This window comes from Rhinatrema bivittatum, chromosome 7 (assembly GCF_901001135.1).
Source record: "Rhinatrema bivittatum chromosome 7, aRhiBiv1.1, whole genome shotgun sequence".
NCBI classification, from domain to species: Eukaryota; Metazoa; Chordata; class Amphibia; order Gymnophiona; family Rhinatrematidae; genus Rhinatrema; species Rhinatrema bivittatum.
The window spans coordinates 15710301-15728680 of NC_042621.1; the positions used below are offsets into that span (position 1 = coordinate 15710301).

Below are 18380 nucleotides of genomic sequence, written 5' to 3' on the forward strand. Positions count from 1 at the left end.
CCTTCTATTCACTCCCAGGGATAGCAATAGCTTTCTTTCGTCTACCTGACTAATGTGTTACAGACTTTTCCTCCAAGAATTTATTCAAATCTCTTTTAAACCCCGCTGTGCTAGTTGCCTTGATCATGTCCTCTGGCAACAGATTCTACAGCTTGATTCTACGGTGCTGAGTGAAAAAATACTTTCTACGAGTTGTTTTAAATCTGCTGGTTGTTAGGGTCATGGAGTTTCCTCTTGTTCTGATATTTTTTGAAAGGGTAAATAACCGTTGTTTCTTTACCTGTTCTACCCCCCTCAAGATTTCATAAACTTTCTATCATGTCCCAGTTCAGCTGTCTCTTTTGCAAGCTGAAGAGCTCTCACCTGCGTAAGATACGGGAGCTGTTCCATTCTCCTCTTCTGTTCCTTGTCTGCTACATCGGTTTTGAGAAGGGGCGATCATGGCTCAATGCAGAGGCAATTTTAGTGGCACATAATGAATTCCTGAACTACTGGCACAAAGGAATGACATGTCATTTGAGGTTATAATCACAATTTCTTCATTTATCTGTGTATGAAACATTGTCTTTGTAGATTCCTCACCAATCGGTTTTCAATATGTCAAAAACCACAAGTAAAATGACTCTAGCCTTCTAGCATGAGACAGATCAGAATTTATTTAACTCATCACAAATTTACTGGGAGTCTGAATTCACCCTTCTGATGTTTAATTATAAAAGTGACATTTGAAACAAAAACTCAGCGCACTTAAAGGGCAGCATCTTACAGCAAAAAAAAAAAAAAAAAAGAAGGAAACCCTTTATTCCATATGCTTTGAATTATTTATGAAATGAGTCCTCTTAGAATAATTTCAGATGTGAGATCCCTTTACTATGGGAAATAACAAACAGACTTCCCATGCTGTTGTCCTTCAGTAGGAACAAAATCGGATAAATGTCCAGTTAATGCAAAATTATGAAAGATTGTTTTTGGGTACTGCCTTATGTCACATACAGCAAAATTTCTTCTAGCATGCGCACTTTGTCATGAAAAGGAGGTGATGCTGCCTAGAGAGAACAGCATTCATCTGGAGTTTTTTCTAACACACTACACACTTAAAACATCTAACATGCTTTATGCAATGTAGGGGCCATTTGAAAAAAGTTGCGCTGAAAGCGGGCACTGTGTGTTCAGCATTGGCTTTCATAACGTGCTCCCAGGCACTTCTCCTGGGGGCGCAATGCAATATTTAAATTAGGGCTCATGCTGTCAAGGAGGAGCTAGGGGCGATTGCATGCCAGCGCAAGCCGGAGAGAGGTCTGCTGTTGGTGGCTGTCCGCCGGTTAAGAAAGTGGAAGCTGAATTTGTCAGTGTCCTATTTTCCTAACCAGCGTACATGCAGGGGTTGGAAATTGGATGCTGATAAATTCAGGGTCCATTCTCTGAACCTGACTATGGGCACCAGAAGGAGTGTATAAAATCAATATTAAAGCGTTGGACACATAATATTAATTTATTCACTCCTTCACTTATTTCCAATTGGTCCCTTTACTGTCACATGTCAGTGAAAGGACCAATCACCTTTCAGAAGGCTGTCCTGAAAGGGGATTGGTCCTTTTCACTGACAAATGTCAGTGAAAAGGACCAAAGGGCAATAAGTGAAGGAGTGAATAAATTAATATTAAGTGCCCAAAACTTTAATATTGATTTATTCACTCCTTCTGGTGGCCATAGTCAGGTTCGGAGAATGGATGCTGAATTTATCAGCATCCATTTTCCTAACCCATGCATGTAGCAGGGGTTCAGGAAAATGTGCATCCTAGATGCACATTTATTTTTTGCATTGGGAGTGAATAGCTAATAGCCTCATTCACATGCATTTGCATGTGATGAGCGCTATTAGTTTCACTCTGTGTTGGACGTGCGTTGCAGAGGTTCTAATCCCTTTATTGCATAAGGGGATTAGTTAGTGCCTATACAACCCATGTCCAACTGCGGGTTATACAGTGCACCGGGCTAAGCGCACTGTATTGCATCGGCCCCATGAGTACACAACGCATAGCACAGTTGTGAATGCTGCTGTTTTCCATTTGTCTTAAACTATGTGGTAGCAGCAGGAGAAGGCTTTCTTCTAAAGAAAGGGAGACAAGCTCAAGTAATTGGTGACTTTTTGGGCAGATCTCGGTCATTTCCACACTTTTTTATTTTTTTTGCTATAAATCTAGGTTCTAAACTCACATCCCCCTGTCCCCTATCTTGAAAGCATGTAAATGATCAAAATAAATATGCAACTGAGTGTGGTTTGAGCTTTTGGAAAAATAAGCACTGAAAGTGTAGTTTAAAAGAATGCCTCCAATAAAATAGCTAGGGAGTGTGAGTTATTAACCGTAATATTAATCTTTCTCCTTTGAAATCCAGCAATAGGTAACATGATGCAAGATCTCTATATCAAGGGATGAACACATACAGATACAGAAAAAGAATGATCCAAGGAAGTTTGAGCAGTAGTCAAATGGTCAGGAGTTTGGCAACTAAAACTTAATGCAAAAAAATGTAATGTATTTGGAGCACAAGAAACCAAGAGAATAGTACAAGATAGAGGGGATGAGGTCCTGCTGTACGCCAATCAGGAGTGAGGATGATCTTATCTCATGATCTCAAGATATCAAACAGTGGGCCTGATTTACTGAGGACTTCCTCTCATTCTGTGTCTATGGGAAAAACGCTTATGAGGCCCAGAGTAATAAGAGAGGATGCATAAACCAACAGAAAAAAATAGGAAGTTATACAAGTCATTGCTGGACCTGATTTGAAGTTTGATGTCCAAATTTGGGGCTGCATGCATCTCTAAGACAGAGTTGAAACAGTCCCGTGTATGAAATGGTATTAAATCTGCACCATAAACACTATGAGGTCAATATTTAGTGACCCTTAACTGGATAAGTTCTCACTTTATGAATATTTGGCCATGATGAGTGGTTGCCTCATAGCAGGCTTTTTATTTAGCTAAAGAGTTAGAAAGACAAGTGTGGGTTGGGATGGGGGCTTTCCGGGTTGAAGCTACTTATCTAACTTAGGCCTAGATTTGCAAAGCCACTTTTTGGCTTTGTAGATCTGATGACAGTCCTATAATAATGAATTATAAGAAGAAAAAGGAAGGATATGATGAGAACTTTCAAATTTTTGGCGGACTTCTACAGGGGCAGGTGCAATTTTCCATAGAAAAATAAATTCAAGGACTAGTGGCCATGCTCCGAAGCTGAAGGGAAGACAGCTCAGAGGAAATACTTATTTACCGAGTGGGTAATAGATGCCTGCAATGGCCTACTACTACTGAGATGGAATAAAAGCTTGGCATAGATATAGAGGATAGTGATAAGAAATGGGGACATGCATTTGTTTTCTAATGAAATGAAAAAAATCAATTAAAAAAACAAAACAAACATATTTTATTAGAAAATGAAAGACGCCGCCCCCCCCCCCCCCCCCACCACTAAAATGGTTGTTTTTTACTTCCTTTTATTTTGGAAATGAAACACCCAACCAGCCCCACTGACATTTAAAAATTGAAACACCCAGTGAGGTGGTGGGAAGGGCAGGGGACCTGGTTTCAGTATGGGAAGTTGTATGGCATCTACCCAGAATAGGAGAGGACCAAGGAGTGATAAATATAGTGATATCCAGCAGGCGGTCAAGCTTGTATGATTCAAAGTTGGGATATACTCTCTTAGCATGAACAGTTGAGGCAAACAATCAAGCCTGCTGGGTGAATCAATTGGTCCTTATCTGCCATCATGTACTATGTTACAATGTTACATCCACTCTGTTTTTTTTCCAGTCAGGTTTGATAAGGACACAAGACAATGAATTCTTTATTTCACCATTACCTCCGCACTTGGCAGAAGAGCACAATTACTCATCGCCTGCTGGACATCACCCTCATGTACTATACAAACGAACAGCAGAACCAAAAATACATCACCAGGAAACCGATTACAATAACAACAATTTGTCTAGTGGCCTTTACCGAACTCACACGCGCCACAATCAGCACTATTGGGAGAATCGTGACCTAACAAGGTTTCACAAGCAGCATTTTTGTGGACGGCGCAAGAAATGTATGTAAGGAAACTTTCTCTTTTGCTTGATACTATGCAGTAGAATCTAGACCGTGCAGTTTAACTCTGCCTTCCAAACTGGTGGTGTGTTTATAGCCACTGCTGCCAAAGTCATTCATTGGTGCTTGAAACACAGCTTGTCTTCATAAAATGGGCTGGATCATAGAAGCTGGAGCCAATTGATTGGAATGTGCCACTGCTGCTATCATAAGAAAGTCGGGTCAATATTTACTTTACAATAGGACTTATCGACAGCTTAATTGACCTGTGTGAGTTGATAATGGTCTGCTCTGCTTTTCTTTATGGCTTCTATTTGCACTTGTAGGAACACCTAAATACAATAGGAAAAATCACAAGACTTGGATTTAAAGAGAGCGCAGAGGGGTGCAGTTATTATACATTTCATTTTAATACTGTGAAATTACCAGCAACTGAGATTCTTTGATGTAAAATTCCTTTTTTTTAAATTAAAGATGGAATTCATTTCTTAGACATATGAATTTGTGCAACGAGTATTGACTCAAATGTAATTAACTGAGAACATTATATTTCCTTATGCATGAAAACCAGCACAAAATTATTTTATTTATTTAATTGTTAAACTTATAACCCACATAACAAACAAATGCTTTAGGCAAGAAATAGCAAATAACATTAACTGCAATGCATAATAATTAAAACATCAGAAAATACATCACCTACATAGAAACTAAATCATCGTCATACTACCAACTAACAGATGGCAATCCCATCACAATCAAATGTCACATGAGAGCAGTGCTGCCAAAACTTCACGTCCCTTTCCATGTTCCTTGCTTTAGTGGAAGGAAAAATCTAAGGTTCATTTAAACAAGTCACTTAAAAAAGTTTTTGCAGCCTTGAGGTCCCTTGTTTTGCAACCTTATCCCTCGAGGTAGGCTCAGCATATTAAAATGAACCGTCATGTTTTGATGCTTAAGGTGAACAAATGATACTCATTCTTATTCTACTGTGATGCCTTCTGGAGCCCCCCAGCAGAAACAAAGAATTACTGGTTTCACATATAGTCAGTTTCCATATTTATTTAACTTTGAAAGCTGAGCTGACTGGGCTTTGAGATGTCTTACATTCCAAAGACTCATCAATTACATTTGTGCCAACATTTCCTCGGTTAAACTGTGCCCTAAGGGTAGATGAGGGAAGGAAGGCATGGAAGGGAAGGAAACCCCGCCGCTCCCACAGTTGAGAGCTTCTTCAGTGAAGCAATGGATATTGGGAAAAGAATGAAAAAACTGAGGGGGGAAATCAAATGGATAATATTTTAAAGAATCAATCTCAGTCATTTAGATTAGAAATATTTATAAGTACGTTTAGAGACGCTCTCGTGTTTCTTGTTTTCTCCCTGAGAGTAAGAAAACAAGATAGGGAGAAAACAAGAAACACGAGAGCGTCTCTAAACGTACTTATAAATATTTCTAACCTGAATGACTGAGATTGATTCTTTAAAATATTATCCATTTGATGCATTTTCAAATATCTTGAAAGGAGTTCCCCTCTTCAGCATCTTCCTCATTTTCAGGAACTGCCCACACCTGATTCTCACTGCTGCAAAGTTGTCTTTTCTGGTCTAGTTATCCCTAAATTTCAGTAGTAGTCTTAACATATCCCAGCTAATATTCTGTGCATATTACCCCAATATCTTTATTATCTCTATTCCCTCCATACATGCAGAGCCGTAATAGTGCTGCTTGTTCTACACCAAACGTCTACTGGAACACAGTGGGAAAAGAATATAATTCAGAATTATACTGATTCAACCTGCCTAGCTGGTTGGGAATACAGTAGCTGGTTTTGCTGGATTAACTGGTTAGCAGGGGTTCCCATTCTTCTTATAGGGCATGATTTATCCAAATTCTTTTTGGCTTCTACAGGCTGAATAGTGGAAAAAATCAGAAATGCAACTCTAGGGAAAGCAATTATTCAGGAGATATTTGACAAAAAAAACAAATAATCATTCACCAGATATTTGAAGCATGCAGGAGTTAAAATAAAGGAAGATTTTCAAAGAAAATAATTGTGTGGGAGTGTGAGAACCAACTCGGAGATCAAACCAGGGAGGGACCTTCCACTTGACACATGTGCCACCAGGCTCACCCCTGCTTACTTTTAAATAAGCAGATCTGACCACCTAACTCTCAAAGTGGCTAGATTGTCTGAAAATAGTTGGATAAATAATTCCAAAAATATGTACTTTTTGCTGATGTTCTTGCTTGCAGATTTTTTTGTGGATTTTTTTTTCGCCATCCTCAACTTGCAGGAAAGGAAAATTAGTCTTATCTGTTAATTTTCATTCCTGTTGTACCACGAATCAGTCCAGACTGCTGGGTTTATTCATCCATGCCAGCAGATGGAGACAGAGAATGTAAAACTAACACTGCTGCATATACACTGATGCCACCTGCAGTTCCTCAATATTGACCTGTACCCAGGCTAAATGCAAAAAACAGTGCTCAGAACCCCTAAAAAATCCTTGGTGTAGCCTAGTGGTTAGAGCAGTGGGTTATAAAGCAGGAGACTAGGGTTCAAGTCCCACTGTTGCTCCTTGTGACCTTGGGCAAGTCACTTTACTCTCTGTTACTTTAGATACAAACTTACGGGGTTATTTTCTAACCCACAAAAGGCCATTATCGCGTGCCCTAACACACGTGATAATGGCCTTATTGCAGTGGTAGCATTGAAATTAGGTAGAGGAGAGGAGTTAGAGAGGGGATTAGGGAAATAGAATATTATCGCCGCCAGTAGTGCGGGAAATATCACCACCTTTTACGGTGGTGCTATGCCTGCGATAGTATGCAGCATGGCTGCACCATGGCAGGCCAAACAGCATCGCTGTGGTGTGGGCGGCTGCAGGCTATCGTCCAACCACCCCCTGCTTCGTCCCCCCGCTCCCCTGTAGCACAGCATTCATCATTCTGTATGGAATGATGAATCCTGGCCTTAGATTGTAAACCCTCTGGGGACAGGGAAATTCCTTCAGTACCTGAATGTAATCTGCTTTGAAGTGCTGAAAAAAAAGTGCAAAAAGCAGAATTAAAAATCTAAAATAAAGCAAAATCTAAACCTTACGATAAAAACTGGTAAAAAATAAACTTGGTAGATAAAATTTCTGCTATCTGAAATTAGAGATGTGGTTCGTTTTTCGCCCTATTTAGGAAATTTAACGAAATTTCCTAATTCGTTTCTGTTTCGGAGTATCCGAAACACGACATAAACGCCGTTATTTCGGAGCCCCCAAAACCGGAAACGAAATTTTCCCCGCAATTCGGGGGAAAATTCGTTTTCGGGTTTGCCTGGGGAGAGGGGCAAAAATTATTTTTTTTTATTAAAAACCACCCTAAATTTAAATTAATTATAATACACCACCCCCCGATCCCTCCCCAAGACTTACGAAGATCCCTGGTGGTCCAGCGGAGTCCCGGCTTCCATTTGCCATGCCCTCCGTGCCCTAGTTCGTGCCAGTGCAAGCCGCGCGCCAAAATGGTGCCGAATAGCCCGAACGACCATGTCACAGGGGCTTTCGGCGCTATTGGTCAGCCCCTGTCACATGGCCATCGGCGCCATCTTGTGCTCCTATCATGTGACAGGAGCTGACCAATGGCGCCGAAAGCCTCTGTGACATAGTATGGGCAAAGGCTATCGGCGCCATTTTGGTTACTGGCAGCCGAAAACGAAATCGCTTTCGGACCCTTGCTGGACCCCCCCCAGCAAGCCTTGGGGGGGTCAGGAGGGGGCTCCTGACCCCCCCAAGGCTTGCCAATAATCCCTGGGGGTCCAGCAAGGGTCCGAAAGCGATTTCGTTTTCGGCTGCCAGTAAATCAAAAAAATCCACCAATTCCAGTTCAACCCACAAGCTCTCTTCCAATATGTAAACAGCCTCATCATTTCTCAAGACAGATGCAATCCCGGCAATGAGAATGAAACAAAATGTGAGAATCTAGCATCTTATTTCCTTTCCAAAGTGGAAACCATTATGGCACGCTTCACAGCTCATCCTGGTCCCTCAAACTCACCTACACCTAAAATCACCTCTATAAACGGCATCATCCAAACCACACACTCACTCCCACACACAAAAAACCCTAATTCCTCCCTATGGAACTTCGAAAACACATCTGCACTAGAAATTGAAACTACACAAAAGAATCAAACCTGCCTATCACCCCTCAGACAACCTACCCACCAAAATACTACTCACAAGCCCGTCTACTACAGCCAAACACATCGCAAACATACTGAACAAATCCATCACCCTAGGCCAAGTCCCAAAGCAACTCAAGCATGCCATTATCAAACCCACCCTCAAAAAACCTAATTTGGACCCCAATGAACTAGCCAACTATCGCCCAGTATCAAACCTCCCATTCCTCTCCAAAATACTGGAAAAGATTATCAACAAACAACTCACAGAATACATTGATGAACACAACATACTCTCCACATCCCAATATGGTTTTCGCAAACACCATAGTACGGAAACTCTTCTCATCACCCTCTCAGAATCCATACTGAAAGCCATGGACAACGGACAATCACACATACTCGCACTATTAGATATCTCTGCGGCGTTTGACACTGTCAACCACCTCACACTAATCAAACGCCTCATGGAAATTGGCATTGCTGGCTCAGCCCTACTATGGTTCCAATCATACCTTAGTGACAGAAGCTACAGTGTAAAAATTGGTTGCAACAAGTCCAACCCCGTAAAACTATCTCAAGGAGTACCACAGGGTTCATCCCTCTCTTCTACTCTCTTTAATATATACCTCATCCCCCTCTGCCATCTCCTCTCTAAACTGGGTATCCAGCACTTTATATATGCAGACGACGTGCAGATACTCATCCCTATTAAGGATTCCATTACAAACGCAATGAAGATCTGGAACTCTGTGCTATCTGAGATAAATAAATTGCTCTCCGATAACTTCCTTGCACTCAATACTAACAAAACAGAGCTACTCCTTCTCTCCCCTCCTAACAACCCCTCACGCTATCTCTCCCCCACATCCCAACTACCTGATCGCCCTCCTACACTACAAGTCCGCAACCTTGGCATTATAATAGATGACCAATTTAACCTTAAAAAATTCATTTCAGCCACTATAAAAAGCGGATTCTTCAAACTCCACACACTGAAGAGAATCAAACCTCTTCTTCATACCTCCGACTTCCGCACAGTTCTGCAAGCTATGATCCTGTCCAAACTTGATTATTGTAACGCTATCCTCCTTGGCTTACCAAAAAGTACCCTACAACCTCTACAGTTATTACAAAATGCTGCGGCACGCATCCTTACCAACACACACCGTCATGACCACATCACACCAGTCCTTCAATCTTTACATTGGCTCCCTGTAACCTCCAGGATAATATATAAAGTACTCACGCTAATACACAAAGCAATTCATAATCAGGACATGCAATGGTTCCCAGAACATCTCCTGCTTCACACTCCGACAAGACCCACAAGAACACATCACCTAGCCAAACTCCAAATACCCTCTCCTAAGTGCTTGAAACATATCACCTTTAGAGAGCGATCCTTTATCATATCAGGAACCTCCCACTGGAATAAAATGCCTTCCCAACTACGCCAGGAACCTTGCCACAAAACATTTAAGCACAATCTTAAAACATGGCTGTTCAAACTAGCGTATCCTGACTAATAAACTGACTCCCCACATAGATTCGACATGACCGTCCATTTGACCACCAACCGACCGCTCATTTGACCCTCTCACCTTCTTTTTTCTCTCCCTACCCCATCTGACCCTCTCCCCACCCTTCTGACCCTCGCCCACTCTACACCCCTACCCTCTCCTTCCCCCCCTTCTTTACTCTAGGTTCCCTCCTCCTCTTCTTCCCCCCCTATCATCCTTATTGCTTATTTAACCTACTTGTTAATATCAACTTGTACATTTGTATATATTTCTCGTATTATTCTCCCCTGCCCTTGTTAATCCCTACCTGTTAATGTTATTATTGTAAAGCCTGTTGCTAATTTATGTTACATTGTGAACCGAGGTGATGTTTTGCAAACGTGCCTCGGTATATAAGAAACCTCTAAATAAATAAATAAATAAATAACCAAAATGGCGCCGATAGCCTTTGCCCATACTATGTCACAGAGGCTTTCGGCGCCATTGGTCAGCTCCTGTCACATGATAGGAGCACAAGATGGCGCCGATGGCCATGTGACAGGGGCTGACCAATAGCGCCGAAAGCCCCTGTGACATGGTCGTTCGGGCTATTCGGCACCATTTTGGCGCGCGGCTTGCACTGGCACGAACTAGGGCACGGAGGGCATGGCAAATGGAAGCCGGGACTCCGCTGGACCACCAGGGATCTTCGTAAGTCTTGGGGAGGGATCGGGATGGGGGGGGTTGTTATATATGTACGAAAATGCTTAAAATTGTTTTTAAATGCTTGGGGTGGTTTTTTTTTTTCGCTTCGTTACCGATTCGTTTTTTGGTCCGGTTTCGGGTTTCTCGTTTCGTTTTCGGGCAAACGACCCGAAAACGAAACGAGAAGACCCGAATTATACCACGAAGTATTCGAACCGAAAAACGACCCGGTAGAAAAAAACGAAGCACATCTCTATCTGAAATATGCAACAGCTGAGCAAATGACTCTATAACCATAAATCGGGTGGGTTCTGGACTGATCTGTGATACTACTGGAATGAAAATCAGCAGGTAAGAACAAATTTTCCTTTCCCTGGACGTACCCGGATCAGTCCAGACTCCTGGGATGTACCAGAGCTCCCTAAAGAGGGTGGGACCTGGAGAATCCCACTTGCAAAACACCTTCTCCAAATGACTGAGACTCATGATCCCCCACATCCTGCCGATATTGTCTTGCAAAAATATGCAGACTTCCAAGTCACTACTCTACAAATTTCTTGTGGAGAAACCAACTGAGCTTCCACCCAAGAGGTTGCCCAACAGCGAGTAGAATGGGCCCCTCAAACCTTCCGGAACTGGCATACCCTTGAGGATGTAAGCCAATCCAATAGCTTCCTTAAGCCACTTTGCAATGGTAGTTTTGGAGGCCTGAGAACCATTTTTTGGGCCCCTCCACAAAATGAAAAAATCATCAGATCTTCTAAAATTATTTGTAATTTTGAGATAGTGCAGCAAAGCTATACAGATGTCTAGCAGCAGAAGCTCTCATGCATTAGCCTCAGAAGCACCTAAGTCCAGAAAAGCCAGCAACTCCACCGTCTGATTAATATGGAAGGTGGATATCACCTTTGAGAGAAAAGATGGCACTGTCCACAAAACACACACCTATGTCTGGGATGTGAAGAAAGGGATCTCGACACGACAGAGCCTGCAATTCCAAAATTCTCCTCACAGAGTAAATGGCTACCAAGAAAACGACCTTTGGAGTCAAATCCTTAAGGATCGCTCTGCAGATAGGTTTGAACAGAGCTTCACACAGACCCTGAAGATCGAGATTAAGATTCCAATGAGGACAAACTCTGCTCATGGGAGAACACAAATTCTTGATTCCTCGAATAAATCTGATCATGTCAGGATGACAACCGATACCCTTCCACCTTCCCTGTCATGCAAGCCAAGACTGCCACATGAACTCTAAGAGAGTTGAAGACGAGGTCTTTGACTAACCTCGCCTGAAGGGATGACAATATATGTTACAGCGAAGTCCGTAAGGCCTACACTCCCTTAGCCACACACCATGACTCAAAGACTTTCCAGACTCAAACATACGATAAGGAGGCTGACTTCCATCTTGCTTGGAGAAGGGTAGTGATCACTGCGTCCGGGTATCCCCTGTTCCTCAAATGCCACCTCTCAAAAGCCAAGCCACAAGACAAACGTGATCTGCCTGGTTGGAAAATATGGAGCCCTGTCATAGAAGATGAGGGAGGTGACATCGCAAAGGTTCCTTGATCGCTAGGTTGACCAAATCTGCAAACCATGGCTGGCGACGCCACTCTGGCGCCACCAGTACTACCTCCCCCAGATGCCTCTCTATCTGCCACAAGACCTTGCCTACCAGAGGCCATGGGGGGAAAACATACAGAAGAACTCACCGAGGCCAAGGTAACACTAAAGCATCTACCCTTGCTGTAGTTACACGCTGTTAGGTTCCATATTAGGAGCTACCACCCAGGAAAAAAAATTAGGCATCATAGTGGATAATACTTTAAAATCGTCGGCTCAGTGTGCTGCAGCAGTCAAAAAAGCAAACAGAATGTTAGGAATTATTAGGAAGGGAATGGTTAATAAAAAGCATAATGTCATAATGCCTCTATATCGCTCCATGGTGAGGCCGCACCTTGAATACTGTGTACAATTCTGGTCGCCGCATCTCAAAAAAGATATAGTTGCGATGGAGAAGGTACAGAGAAGGGCAATCAAAATGATGAAAGGGATGGAACAGTTCCCCTATAAGGAAAGGCTGAAGAGGTTAGGGCTGTTCAGCTTTGAGAAGAGACGGCTGAGGGGGGATATGATAGAGGTCTTTAAGATCATGAGAGGTCTTGAATGAGTAGATGTGAATCAGTTATCTACACTTTTGAATAATAGGACTAGGAGGCATTCCATGAAGTTAGCAAGTAGCACATTTAAGACTAATCGGAGAAAATTCTTTTTCACTCAACGCACAATAAAGCTCTGGAATTTGTTGCCAGAGGATGTGGTTAGTGCAGTTAGTGTAGCTGAGTTCAAAAAAGGTTTGGATAAGTTCTTGGAGGAGAAGTCCATTAATGGCTATTAATCATGTTTACTTAGGGAATAGCCACTGCTATTAATTGCATCAGTAGCATGGGATCTTCTTAGTGTTTAGGTAATTGCCAGGTTCTTGTGGCCTGGTTTGGCCTCTGTTGGAAACAGGATGCTGGGCTTGATGGACCCTTGGTCTGACCCAGCATGGCAATTTCTTATGTTCTTATGTACGCCCTTGGCCCCATACTCCCTCCGTCTGCTGAAAAAATAAGGCGCCTTCGCATTGTGCTGAGTTGCCATCAGATCGATATGAGGACAACCCATTTTCCTGCAAGTGAGCCGCATTGCTATGTCCGACTATTCCAATTCTTCCGGATCGAGAAGACTGCGAATGAGAAAATCTGCTTGGACAGTTTTGACTCCTGCATTATGAAATGCTGCTATCTGAACCAGATGCAGTTCCACCCAAAGGATCAGTTCATGAGTCTCCTGTGCTACTGAATGACTCCTAGTGCTGCCCTGTCGGTTGATGTAGGCTATGGCCATTGCATTGTCCGATAGAACTTGTACCGAATGTCCTTGAACCATAGGATGAAAGGCAAGTAAAGCTAACTGTACCACCCTGGTCTCCAAGCGATCGATAGACCAAAAAGCCTCCTCTACTGACCAGGTGCCCTGGGCCGCTTGTCTCTGGCATACTGCTCCCCATCCAGAAATACTGACATCTGTAGTAAATATGACCCAATATAGAACCTCCAATGTGATCCCCTGCACCAGGTTGGGTGTCTGAAGCTACCAAGACAGACTGACCCTGGCAGGAGGAGTGAGAGATACAGGTTGATGAAACTCCTCCGATAATGGACTCCATTGAGCTAGGAGAGCTCTTTTTGTAGTGGTAGCATATGAGCAAAGACCCATGGTACCAGGGCCAGCATGGAAGTAATCGAACCGAAAACCTGCAAGAAGTCCCAAGTTCTGGGTATGCGCAACTTTGACAAGTGCTGAACCTGATTTTGTACACTCTCTCCTCCATCAGAAAGATCTTGCCCTGACTTGTGTCAAAATGCGCCCCCAAATACTCCAGATTTTGGGACGGGATTAAATGGCTCTTAGCTAAATTCACCACCCAGTCTAGGGATTGCAGAGTCCGAAGCATTGTCTGTATGGTGGAGTGACAACTGTTCTCCAACTTCGCCCATATGCGCCAATCGTCGAGATAAGGATGGACCAGGACTCCCTGGCACCACAAAGTCACCGCCATGACAACAATGACTTTGGTAAAGGTCAGCCAGCCCAAATGAAAGCACATGAAACAGGTAGCGTTGATGATCTCGCTAAATTGGAATGTGTAGGTACACTTCCGTCAAATCCAGAGATGCCAGGAACTCCTGAGGTCATACGGCTGCTATCACCGACTGCAATGTTTCCATGTGAAATTGGGGAATCTTCAACGCCGCATTCACTCGCTTCAAGTCCAGAATGGGTCGATAAGTTCCCTTCTTCTTCAGAATGATGAAGTAAATGGAATATCGACCCATTCTGATTTCATCCTGAGGCACCAGGATCACGGTCCCAAGCACTGCAAACTGCAAGTGTCTCCTGCACCACCCGGCGCTTTTGCAACAAACTGCAGGGGGAGACAAGAAACAGGCTGAGTATGGGACGAGCAAATTCTAATGCATAACTGTCTCTTATTACACTGAGGACCTACTGATCCTGGGTGACCTTGACCCACTCCTCATAAAAACGAGTCAAACAACCCCTTATAAAAGGAACGATAGAGTGGACCGGCCTCATCTCATTGTGCAGATTTGGGTCCCAAGGATTGTTATGGTTTTGAGGTGTTTAAGTGGATTCTTGGGTACTGTGGAGATGAGCATGCCCATAGAGAGGAACCCTGTGAGGAGCCACAGTACTAGGCTAGACTAGGGACACACAAACACAGAGATTTGTCTTTTATTATACAGCTGATGTGTTCCACCAGAGGTGGCAGTAGTGAGGTGATCCAGAGATAGCAGTCCAGAGATCCTCAGCAGAGGAGACCCCGTCTCACAGAGATAGTATAGGGAGATCCTGTTGCAGGTTCCCAGTGCAGCAGAGCTGTAGATGAGACAGACTGACAAAGTTAGATTACTCACTGAGGCCGGGATTTATCAAAATGCGATAAATATCACATGCGATAGTAAAAGGGGCCTGTTTTATGCTAATATATATTTTGCGCTAATTACCTATCGGGCGGATTTTAAAAGCCCTGCTCGCGTAAATCCGCCTGGATTTACGCGAGCAGGGCCCTCGCGCGCCGGCGCGCCTATTTTGCATAGGCCGCCGGCGTGCGCAGAGCTCCAGGACGCGCGTAGGTCCCGGGGTTTTTTGAAGGGGGCATGTCGGGGGCGTGTCGGGGCAAGGCTGAATGATGCGGCGTTTTGGGGGCGGGACGCGGCATTTCGAGGGCGGGACCGGGGGCATGGCGCCGGCCCGGGGGCGTGGTCCAGGCCTCCGGACCAGCCCCCGGGTCGGATGACGGTGCGCCAGCAGTCCGCTGGCGCGCGTAGATTTACATCTGCTTCTAGCAGGCGTAAATCTAGGGACAAAGGTAAGGGGGGGGGGTTAGATAGGGCCGGGGGGGTTGGTTAGGTAGGGGAAGGGAGGGGAAGGTGAGGGGAGGGCGAAAGAAAGTTCCCTCCGAGGCCGCTCCGATTTCGGAGCGGCCTCGGAGGGAATGGAGGGAGGCTGTGCGGCTCGGCGCACGCAGGCTGCCCAAAATCGGCAGCCTTGCGCGTGTCGATCCAGGATTTTATAAGATACGCACGGCTATGCGCGTATGTTATAAAATCCAGCTTACTTTTGTTTGCGCCTGCTGCGCCAACAAAAGTATGCAATCGTGCTTTTTTTTAAAATCTACCCCTATGCGAAGAGCTAAGTTAGCACAAATTGCAATAACATTTTCAGACTTTGCGATAAGTGCCATACCTATTGTATTTCCTGCATTCAATGAGAGAGCGAGAGAGTCTGGTCTCGAATCCGGCAGTCTATTCTCCCAGCCAGTTCCATGAGCGATTCAAGGATATCAGGCAGATCGTGAGCCACCAGTTCATCCTTACACGAGAGTTGAGAACCTCCATTAAGATAGCACATAAACATCCTGTGTCCCAGTGTAGTTCGGATGCTAAAGTCTTGAATTCGATTGCATAGTCTGCTAGCGGCTTATTACCTTGCTGGAGATTGAGCAGAGCGGATCCAGTGATGGTGTGGGAAGCCGGGTCATCAAAGACAGACTTGAAAAGTTTCAGAAATCCTGATCGGTCATTCAGGATAGGATCTTCACGTTCCCATAATGGTGAAGCCCAAGCCAGGGCTCCTCCTTCAAATAGAGATAGGATATAAGTAGTCTTGGAAGCTTCTGTGGGAAAGAGGGTAGGTTGCAAAGAAACATGCATATTGCATTGGATAACAAGCCCTCTACACATTCTTACTTCACTCGTGAAGCGGGTAGGCATGGATAACGGTATGGTGGTCTTGACAGTCACCACCGGAGACAGCAATTCTTTCACTGGAGTTGCTGAAGTATTCAGTTGTGCATGTAACTGATTGAAGGCAGAAGCCAGGCTTTCCAGAGACTTTTGTTGCTCAGTGATCCACTGGGCTAGGCCAGGGATGGCCTGCAAGGCTGCGAACTGACCCGAGTCCATGGAGTTAGCAATCTGTAGGGTTTGTGTCATATTGTGAACTCTTGGTCGAAGTGGCGATGACTCCTCCCATGGGGAGGGGCCCCGTGGGGAACCACAACAATTGGCTAGACTCTAGAAAGCAAACACTGAGGAAAGAAAGCTTTATTATACTGTTGTTGATGAGTTGAATCTTGCCCAGTGCAGTAGTAAGTTCAGACAGTTTCTGTAGTTGATGGTCTCACCCAGATGTAGCACAGGTCCGGTAGTGTTCCACAGTGTGGGATAGGCTGTGAACCTGAAGGGTGGAATGAGGAGAGCTGGAGCGTAGATACTTACAGAGTAGCAGTGCTGATAACTTCCTTAGGTAGTTGAATGAAGAGAGGGACCCGTGGTCCGAGGTACAGGATACCCTGAACAGAATAGGCCCTCGAGGAGCGAGTACCTAGGAGCACTGAGGATTCCTGAAAGAAAGCAGACAGGACCCCCGAGGAGCGGGTGTCCTTCAGGTTAGGCAGATTAACCCCGGAGAGCGAGTAGAAGCAAGAGGCCCCCGAGGACCGGGTACCCAGAGCTTCCGTAGGAGCGAGAAACCCCGAAGGGTAGTGAGGAATCCAAGCGAGCAGCTTAGAAGCGGTCAGAGTAGCAAAACCGAAGTCCTTGCTAACTCGTTGAATTGGAGCGGTGCAGAGGTTTAAATACCCGGAGGTACTGATGTCATGCAGTGGGGCCGCCCCCGAGGTTCCCGCCATGACGTATTCAAGAAACATAGGCAGCATGTGCACACGTGCCCTAGGAGACCTCAGGAAGAAGCATGGCGGACGGGGATGCCCATGCTGGCTTGGAGACGCCGAGGGTTTCGGCAAACAGCAGCGGAGGCACTCATCCTTCCAAGGGAGGAGGAAAATGGTAAAAGAGAGGTGAGGCAGACCGACGGATGCAACATTACCTAAGTGAACTCGTGAAGGGGAGGGATCTGGACCACCAGATATGCAGCCCATCCACCTCATCCAAACAGGGTAGGGATCCCTCATGAGGAACCCTGAACCCTGAGAGGAAAGCTCAAAGCAACTAAAAAGTTAGAAAAAAATTACTGGGTACACTGAACAAACTGCAGGTTTATGCATCAGTCACCATCTGCTGGAGACAGAAAAATACTGAGGAACTGCAGGTGGCAACAGTGTAATTGAAGCAGTCTCAGTTTTACTTTCTCTGTCTCCATCTGCTGGCATGGATGAATAAACCCAGGAATCTGGAATGATCTGGCTACGTACAGGGAAATTAAATTCTGTAGTTACCTATTTTGCAAGGCCTTTGCATTTTTTCTTTGTTTGCCCATACTTCGGCCTAAAACTGAAATCTGGCTCTAAGTTTTCCTAATTGTGCTTTATAGCATGATCCAGTGAGAAATGTTCTTGATATACTTGGGATTTCAAATAACAAGTTGAGAAACAATGCTATACATTTTGTAACATTCAGCGGTGAATGTTTTACAATTCCATGGTTCTTTGTATAATATGTTTCTTGAACTAAAATGATAAGAAACTAGTAATTTGCTTTTCCATAGCAGTTACAATGATTTTACAGTTAATAATAATCAGAAAACAATAGTTTTCAATATTCTTGCTTCATGATAAATACTAACTGATCAATAACAAATAATAAATAATGTCTTATCAATATTTTCTTTTGGTAAGACATCTGTTACTAAAAAGCCTGTATTCTAACTTGTGTATTAATTCTGCACACAATTAGAAGGTTCCTCTACCTTCCACGGCCTTCTCCTTCTTCACATCTGCAAGAGATGCTACAAATGGCCTAGGCAAACCTATACATTTTTTTAAAGTATATCTTATATTTTAATGTTCCATTGGCACTTTGTTTAC

At 44.0% G+C, this 18380-nt stretch overlaps 1 protein-coding gene across 1 annotated transcript in view; it reads left to right on the forward strand.

Annotated features, from left to right (window-relative positions):
• Positions 1-18380, forward strand: part of ADAMTS18 (ADAM metallopeptidase with thrombospondin type 1 motif 18) — a 209733-nt gene that overhangs the window by 93584 nt on the left and 97769 nt on the right. Inside the window, exon 4 of the mRNA XM_029610622.1 lies at positions 3818-4097. Coding sequence (XP_029466482.1) covers positions 3818-4097 — 280 coding nt within the window. The remainder of the gene's footprint in view (positions 1-3817; positions 4098-18380) is intronic.